Genomic DNA, 9,693 nt, shown 5'->3' with positions numbered 1-9,693 from the left:
TTAGTTTGAAGCTCAAACGGTTAGGACGCTACAGACATCTCCACGAGAAGAACAATTTACGGGATCTCTCATGGTCTGACAAACTGAGGTGGATTTGAGACACAGTCCATGCAAAAACAAATGACATTGCTAGCTTAAATTTCCGGATTGTGATGTAGATTTTTTTTATTATGTTACTTTAGATTGATGCACAGGTGTACTGTAAAAACTTTGCTATTGAGATGAGAGTTAGGAAAACGCTTGTGTTTCTGGTAGAACAGGCAACACCTCAACGAATCAAAAACGTCATCAGTGTCAAGTTTAACTCATTTATTTGTTTTGTTTTTTAATCGAATGGAATTATAGCATACAGTACAATAAACAAATTCCTAATAATGTATTCTTATTATAAATTAATACAAAATATAATGCAATTTAAAACATAGACAATAGAATCTACTGGAATTGATATTCAATCAAAATGCTGGTATCTATATCCAGTTACAGTATACAGAAATTCCTCCATTTTGTTCATAATTTTGCTGTTATATCACAGACCACACATTCATTCACACAGCAAGGGCTAAAGAAAATAACCTGCTAACTATCACTTTATCATTGTTTCACATGCAGTGACTGAGTGACAAAACTAGAAAATGGCATTAGGAGGACAACCTGTTGCAGAATCTCATAAATATACAGTAAGCCGATAAAGTGCTCATGCAGAAATCATGGCCGATCATGAAAGTTATGTGAGGCTTTCTGTTTGGAAAACAGTTCACTTTTTTGGTATCAAAATCAATGGTATTAGTTATCATCATGGTACATTCTATGCACCCCAGTGTGACATACACAAAGCTCTAGCACAGGAGGACAGGAAGTGCTTCCAGAAGAATTATAGAATGTTCTAATGTTCTAGGAGCCAGGTAACCAGGAAGTGCTTGCTGTAGGAACCTGAAGGCCATGCTAACATATCATACTGCAATGTAATAATGGGGCCTTTTGGGGCCTAGAGCAGTATACTGCCTGCATAGTGGCAGGGAAAGTCTCCAGTTACAGTATACACTGCTACCGCCGGCCATACAGAAGATGCAAACCATTAAGAAAGCAGCAAAGATGCTTCAGCTTCAGATGTATCATACACATACACTATACCCAGTTAGTGTAAACATTCTAAAAAGAAAACAGAAAACAAACATATAGACAGAGATTTTCTTTGCTTGAATGGATGCATATCATTTGCGTCAGCGCTAAGAAACATTTGATTTTGGAAAATGCAGACTTCATCGTGCTTTGGAGCACATGCTCATTGACCTGTGTTTATGATGGACTTTCTGGTTGCCTGACAATGTGGCAATAGCTAAATGTTTGCTCACACAACTGAGTAATAACCTTGAGTTCATGTCATCAAAGCCAGGCTGTTGCCTAACTGATTATCTGATCAAAACCATTTTTAACCTCTCCATATCAGATATGTCTCCTGTCTGGGTGGTTTCCCTGGGGTGAAATCTATTCAGATTATTTGAAAGATTTTACTGCTATTTTGTGTTGCATACATACATAATCAGAATCGTATGAGTACGATTCCATGAGTCTCTACACTCTTAGAAAAAAAAAGGTGCCATCTAGAACCTAAAATGGTTCTTTGGCTGTCCCCATACGAGAACCCTTTGGAGAACCCGTTTTGGTTCCATGTATAACCCTTTTGGTTCTATGTGGAACCGTTTCCAGAGGGTTCTACCTGGAACCTAAAAAGGGCTCTACCTGGAACCAAAAAGGGTTCTCCTATCGGGACAGACGAAGAACCTTTTTGGAACCCTTTTTTCTAAGAGTGTAGCATGTAGCTCTGTGGATTTCAAGAACGTTTCGAATACAGAATGAGTCTACAGTATCAGAACACCCAATTTGCCATCAACATTACAAAAAAAACATTTATTTTAGCAATCTTATGTTTTAAATTGAAGTCCAATGCCTGTATTGTAACAGTACTTGTAAGAGTCGAACAACTTCAGAATTTAGAGAAAAAAACAAATGGTACAATGGCACTGCCTTTACGCTAGATATTTTCAGTCAGATACGTACGTCGTATATGTGTAGATTGTCAATGCAACACATTTAAGAAACGCAGCTAAAGAGCCTTTGTAAAGCTCAGATATGTTCTAGTACATTTCTCTGAAGTCCTGGCGCTGACTGACTGCAATACATCTTACTGCATTTTAACTCACATTCACCAGTATACACAACACATTTAGTATAAAAAGATAAAGTAATAACACAGCTCATAGATTTACATTTTAAAAAATTAAAGAAGGTTATAAATATATTTATCTCCTCATGTGTGACCACATGACTGACCAAAACCTATTAGCATTCAGTACCTTTCCCCGTTGGCATGGTTACCAGACCTGGGATCAAATACATGTGTATTTGATTATTAGATATTTAAATACTTATTTTCTATGTATCTCAGTATTTTTCAAATAATATGGCCGAATCAACTACTTCTATTGTAAGTATTTTCAAATAATTTCCCGTAAATAGCCTACTATTTGAAAGTATTTCCAAATATTTATTTCAAATACTATTTTCAAATGCCTGGGAGTGTATTTGAGTCAGTGTATGTAAGTATTTTCCAATACTTTCCAAGTGTATTTCCAAATACTTTCCAAGTGTATCTCCAAATATATTACAATATTCAACTACGTCTTAATTATTATAATTGTGTATATATATATATATATATATATATATATATATATTTATAGAAATACTTACTTCTAAATGTCTTTGAAAGTAATTGAAATACCCTATATAGTATTTGAACCAGGTCTGCTAGTTACAAGACATTGAAGTCTCATTCTCACTTTCTGTGCAAAAACCCTCTATCAAATTGATAGAGACAGAATACCTTCAATTATTCTCTGTGTGTGTGTGTGTGTGTGTAACAAATTCAATCTAGTCTTCTCAGACTAAAAGCATCATAAGCTGAATGTCTGGTCTTTCTCTTGTATGTGTTTACGTGCAGCCGCAGGACTCTACGATCATATCAGGGACGTCGGTCTTGACGATGCTGTGCTGTGAGTTGAAGTAGACCATAGACAGAGGCCTACGCTGGATGGGCACGCAGCAAGAAGACACCGCTGAATTGATGCCGTTGGCTTTGAGCTGACTGAACACTGTGGCGTGGAAAGAAGACGCAATGCCCGGAGACCCGGCCAGAGCCTGGGGACACTGACCCATACAATGATTCATATGGTACCCCTCAGGTGCTATGATCCAGTCCTGCCACTGGATATCCTTGAACTTGACATAGAAGTCCTTCTTGCAGCAAACGCTGACGTTGTCCCCGCAGCGCAGGGACCTTCTCTGGAGGATATGCTTTAAGTTGTCACGGAGCCGCACCTGGGCCACCACAAATGGCTGATGAGCCATGTCCATGGTCTTACCCAGCTCACACAGGTTCTGGCCTTGGCCCGGCTCAAACCCGGCCTCCTTGCAGGTGACCTCAAGTTGTAGCCGCCGCTTGCCCCCGTCCATGAAGGCCTGTAGGGTGTGGGTGATGGGGAAGGTATGCCAGTTGCTCTTCTGCACATCCAAGATCTTCTCCAAGAGGAGGGTGTGGTTGGATCTGCTCTCCCCAGGGCTAGACAGGTAGATGTGGGCTGTGGTGGTTGGGCGGTGACCCCGGTTAGGGGTGTCGGAGGAGTGGACATACAGCCACAGGGCAGACTGAAGCACCTGGATGCTGTGGTCTCTCTCCTGCAGGAACTGGAAGGTGAGTCCTTGCTGGGCGCTAGTAGTAGTGTTCATCTCATCTAGATCACAGAGAGAAAAGACAAACAGAGAGAAAGAGTGAGGATCGGTTTGTCATCTTTCAAGTAGAAACAGTCTTTCAGGTCCATTCTATAAGTGATGCCAATACATCTCCAGCACTACATTCGACATTATGCAAGTCAAGAACTACATCAGATTTATTTCAATAAACATAGAAACTGATGTTAATGTTGTTTAGTTGTATGAGTTTTTTCAAAGTTATGTCAAACCATCAAAATCGAATCATTAATAGTTTCTATTGAAATGCGCAAGAGAAAAGAGGTGTGTAATATGCCACTGATTTTGGACATGAGCGTTACCAACTTCTGCGTAAATAAAGGATTGAGATCAAATAGAACGATGCGAGCAAAAGCTCGAGGTACCTTGAGGTAAAATAGATATCTTCAGTCAGGGTTTCAATGTAAATAAGTGTGTCAACTTTGTATTTCAATGACTTATTTACATTGTTCCAAAAGCGCATTCGATACCAGTACGTTTGAGTTCATAAACAATAAAGCCCCATAAAACCCAATAAAGTGAACTTAAGGTTCCACTAGCATACACTATAATATAATATATATCTATTTTAACTACACTTACCCATTTCTGCGAAGCTCACTATTTCATATCCCGGATCTTTGGTTTCCTTGATTTTGATTTCAAGTTCAATGGTGCCGTCCGATCTGACACGTCCCGCGTGCATTTTGCGGAGCGCGGTGAGAAGTGCAGCGCGGGGCACCGTCGATGTGATATTTGGTCTCTCTTTCAGGTGCAGCTTGTTCAAGATCTGCTGCTTGGCGATTTCAACCAGGAGCCTTTGCTCCGCATCCTTCTCCATTAGCGGCATGCCGCAGGACGCGCAGCCCGTCGTTGTCCCTGCGGTGGCTGCAGCCTCCAGGCCCATCACCAGCAGAGACGTCATCAATAAATACATTGGCAATGTTGAAGATGAAGAGAATAGCATGTTGGTGGAGTCTCGAGCTCTATGCATTTTAAAGGCACAAGGCGTTAGTCAAATAATCGATCAACTGGAAGGAAACATGTTTAAATGTGTGTTGTTCCTGAGTTGGTTACACAAGTTCCTGAACTTTTTTTTCAGTCAGCAGGTGCTTGTTCCTGCAGGTGGATGCCTCGAAGACAAGGGCTAAGAGAGCGTGAGTGGTACTTCAACACCTGATGATGCTCCCCATATCTGGGTTAACCTACCAGAAACTGTGACACGTTAGAGGGGAGGCACCAATGAGAACAGTAAATAAATTACAGCCACTACACTGTCTCGCTCTCTTTCTTTTTCTTAGAAAACACACATACACGCGGACGCGCACTCACAGACATACACACACCACGTAAGCAGAGAAATACGTGCAAGAACGAGAGAACCATAACGCACAGTGATGAAATATGCCACATTACGCACAGGGCTTTTAAGGTTAAAATAAGAGATAGCTGGGATCGATAATATAGCCTATCACACCCCTATATTACAGAATAATAAATCGTAATAACCAAAATACCTGTGGCATGCCATGCCACGTAGACCTGTAGCGTTTGCCAACTTTGACACATCTTTATTTGAACGATGGCATGACGCCCGGGCATTAGTCAGCGCGACGCCTCACATTGAAGTGACCAGACCAAAGTACAGCAAACTATGAACTTTACCCCAGTTAGTTATCACTCTTTACTCAATCTATCTGGACAGATATGCTTGATAATGTAAGTAAATATGATGCAATTAATTAGGCCTATTGCTCTGTCGGGAAATGTCCTGCAGAAGGGAGGGAGGGGCGGGTGGATCAGGACAGAGACCATATTGATGTGCATATTGATGTGCAGTATGGTCTCTCTCATGAATATGAACTTAATGGTGATTTTGATGTCTATTCTACTCTAATGTTTTGATCATCTATTTGACCGTGTGAGTCCGTATGTGCGCAGGTGTGTCTGAAATTGATAGTCATTGTGGGCTATTTTTGTGTCTGCAAACATAATTTTGAATTTTGATTACAAAGTTAATGCTTTCAAGTGTTATTCTCTGGGATCAAATGCATCTTGTAAAATAACGGAGGATTTTCTACACACCTTGTATGATATGTATATTTTTTATTCAATTAATTTCACTATGACTGTCTTGTCTTAAGTTATATTGTTATATTTTTACCCAATTGCAAAATGGTGTCAATACACTCATAATACACACATTTGAAGTGATGCAGTTGAACGAACACGTTGGTGGTAAAGGTACAGGTCCCACAAATGTGATTAGGCCATTGCCTAGTTAAATAAGAAATAACAGCAGCCTAGATTACATTTACAAGAGGACATGAATAAAATACTGATTTTGTTCCAAGTTTTCCCGCGTATGTAGGCCAGCAGACCAATAGGGCTGCCTGCCCACTCAATGTACACTAATACCACAAAGAGCCTACACAGTAAGACATTGTTGTACATTTAGAGCAAGAACTTTAGTTAGTTACTGTAATTCTATATTACAGTACTGTAAGTAGCAATACATTACGGGGGCTTAATGGCATTCCACTACAGTGCTGTATATTAACAGCAGCATATTGTGAATTATGGTGCTTTTTTTTTTATTATTCATCAAATAATTTGTATATATATTTTATTTATATCTACAGGGGTCCTAAAATTCAAAATCTAATGGCTTAATGATACATTTTATGACCATCTTAAAACAATTACAAATGTTAGCTTTGTAGATACTGCGATCTAAGGGCTTAGACCTACAGGGGTTTTAAACGATGGTAGATAAACAAGAACATGTGACAGTCATAGCAAGTAAAGAATATTATGTTACCTTTACTGAGAATGTTGTTGTAGTTAAGCTGGCTACTTGCAAGCTTATTTTTGTATTAAAAAAAAATACATGTATTCTAATTAAACTGTTACAACATACATGAATTGTACCTCAGGCCAGTGAAATACAAATAACAAAATAGGTATTGAAACTATTGAAGTATCTATATTAAATACATGTACCAGAAATACTGCCCATCGTTGGCACTCGCTGCCTGTGCTTCTAGTAATGCCCTGTACATTCTATAAATACAGCATGTTGCTGCAGTCAGGTGTCACAGTAACATGCTGTTAATGTGTGTTTCAGTAAAGTTCCTAAAATCTACAGTAATTTACTGGCTTCTGTGCTGCCAGTATTTTACTGTAAATGTACAGTAACCTGCTGGCTTCTGTACTGCCAGTATTTTACTGTAAATGTACAGTAACCTACTGGCTACTGTGCTGCCAGTAATTTACTTAAATATTTAAAAAAATACAGGAAATGTTCTACAGTGTACCATAACCTGGTCAATGACATTCCTAATAACATAAGACAAGACAGTCATAGTGAAATTAATTGAATAAAAAATATACATATCATACAAGGTGTGTAGAAAATCATCCGTTATTTTACAAGATGCATTTCATCCCAGAGAATAACACTTGAAAGCATTAGCTTTGTAATCAAAATTCAAAAGTATGATGTTGGTGGATGAACATAAGTCAGACTAAGTAATCTGTCATTTTAACCCTAGTTGAACCAAAATTGTAGTCCTATAACAATTCACTGGTTTATTTTAAATCACAGTTAGATGTACTTGCCCGTCACCTTGTGGTGAGTTGTGGTTACTACACGAATACAATTACAACAGGCTGGGAAAGGGGAAAGGGAGATACCTAGTCAGTTGTACAACTGAATGCATTCAACTGAAATATGTTTTCCACATTAAAACCCAACCCCTCTGAATCAGGCATCCACCCATAGCTGGCTTACATGCACCACTAGGCTACAGCAGGCCAACAGTGCATATTTTACAGTTACTAATTACAGTAAACAATGGTTTATGTAAGACACAAATAAATTATATTACAAAAAAAACATTTGTTTATTTGATTTTCAATAAGGAACATAGGGGAAAAGTATAATACAGAGATTCACATAACGAAAACAAATGAGGGACACAATCACTCATGTTACAGTATCAAATCAAATGTTATTGGTCACATGCACTTGTTGAGCAGATGTTATTGCAGCTGTAGTGAAATGCTTGTGCTTCTAGTTCCTACAGTGCAGTAATATCTAACAATTTCACAGCAAATACCTAAATACACACAAATCTAAGTAAAGGATATATAAATATATGGACGAGCAATGTCAGAATAATGTCAGAACGACATAGACTAAGATACAGTAGATAGTATAGAATACAGTATATATACACACAGGAGAGCAGCCAATAGGCCCATAAACACAGCAGAGAGGGGAAATACATAGGGTACAATACACTAGACAGGACATGTAGTACGGTAAACATTAGGGAGTCCAGCAGGGCAGGAGTGACAACACCGGCGTGGCACAGGAGACAGCCAACCAGGAGAAAAAGTGGAGCGGTCACAGAGTCAGCAGCCAGGATTATGGTGGCTAGGTCACAGTCAGCAGCCAGGATTATGGTGGCTAGGTCACAGTCAGCAGCCAGGATTATGGTGGCTAGGTCACAGAGTCAGCAGCCAGGATTATGGTGGCTAGGTCACAGTCAGCAGCCAGGATTATGGTGGCTAGGTCACAGAGTCAGCAGCCAGGATTATGGTGGCTAGGTCACAGAGTCAGCAGCCAGGATTATGGTGGCTAGGTCACAGTCAGCAGCCAGGATTATGGTGGCTAGGTCACAGTCAGCAGCCAGGATTATGGTGGCTAGGTCACAGTCAGCAGCCAGGATTATGGTGGCTAGGTCACAGAGTCAGCAGCCAGGATTATGGTGGCTAGGTCACAGTCAGCAGCCAGGATTATGGTGGCTAGGTCACAGAGTCAGCAGCCAGGATTATGGTGGCTAGGTCACAGAGTCAGCTGCCACGGTCAGCATCCAACATTATTTAAATGTAATTCTATGAGGGGGTGCAATTTTTTGTGGAGGGTCACGTGAAAATGTTAATTGTTTACAAAAATATTTGTGAACAATTTAGTTAGCTACCATATGTTATTGTCAAACTGTCAACAGAGTAGCTAGCAAGCAACAAGATATGCCAAATAACAGTCTAAAACCACTTGAGGGCAAAACAAAATCATATTTGACCATTCAGACCAGTAGCATGGCCAGAAATCAGATTGGTATCCGTTTTCAAACCACTTACAAAAGTGTTTTGAAATGTGGCTTGAAATATCTGATTGCATGTGCTTTTTTGGCTGTTCAGACTGCAGGAAAAATAAAACAGATTTGCGTCAGATAATTAACATGAACAAATGCAAACAGGTGCATGCAGCTTCCTCTGCCCAGGCGTTGCTGACGCCCGCCAGATCTTACGCCTGGATAAGTATTTTATATACAATATCAGCTAACCACATCACATGTTATAGTATTCTGTCAGTCAATGTATACAGTTCATGACGTGGCACGCAACCATTGGTTGATGCATGCAACATCTGGGCAGGGGAACGCGAAAGAAACTCAGAAGAATGAGCCGCCATACCTGGGGCCTGTCATAAAGACCTGCCATAAAAATGTGAGTGTAAATGAGCATTTAAACTCCGCCTGGAAAACGCCTCCATTCGCCGTTTATGGTGACAACGCCTTTTATTTGCTGTATGATTTGGAACCATTGGCATTATTAGGACATGGCATGTAAAATATTAATCGATGTTCAATATTGAGTTTATCAATAGATTATTGGGTTTATTTAAGCAATAAGGCACGAGGGGGTATATGGCCAAAATACTACGACGCATCGCGGATACGACGACGCAAGCGGAGGGCTTGGCCAAATACCACAAATTCCAGAGGTGACTTATTGCAATTATAAACTGGTTACCAACGTAATTAGAGCAGGGCTCGTCCCACCCAGTTTATAAAAATAAACATATCCTGCCTTGGTATAGGCTCTACTGCACGC

At 39.8% G+C, this 9,693-nt stretch overlaps 1 protein-coding gene across 1 annotated transcript; it reads right to left on the bottom strand.

Moving 5' to 3' along the window:
* Window positions 1-294: 294 nt before the first annotated feature.
* On the bottom strand, window positions 295-5,017 carry LOC106566127 (inhibin beta B chain). The gene is made up of 2 exons (XM_014133978.2): window positions 4,393-5,017; window positions 295-3,794 (listed from the first exon to the last, which is right to left on the bottom strand). The coding sequence occupies exons 1-2, from the start codon at window positions 4,781-4,783 to the stop codon at window positions 2,995-2,997; spliced, it is 1,191 nt and encodes a 396-aa protein (XP_013989453.1). The 5' UTR covers window positions 4,784-5,017; the 3' UTR covers window positions 295-2,994.
* Between the last annotated feature and the right edge of the window lie 4,676 nt (window positions 5,018-9,693).

This window comes from Salmo salar, chromosome ssa12, assembly GCF_905237065.1.
Source record: "Salmo salar chromosome ssa12, Ssal_v3.1, whole genome shotgun sequence".
NCBI classification, from domain to species: Eukaryota; Metazoa; Chordata; class Actinopteri; order Salmoniformes; family Salmonidae; genus Salmo; species Salmo salar.
Note: the sequence above shows the minus strand (reverse complement) of the source record. Positions and strands in the feature narration are given on the sequence as shown.

Excerpts from the sequence above, each read along its gene's own strand:
- LOC106566127 (XM_014133978.2), bottom strand. The coding sequence starts at position 4,783 with ATGCATAGAGCTCGAGACTCCACCAACATGCTATTCTCTTCATCTTCA. Across the intron at positions 3,795-4,392 it reads AGTGAGCTTCGCAGAAATGG|ATGAGATGAACACTACTACT; the intron begins GTAAGTGTAGTT and ends TCTGTGATCTAG.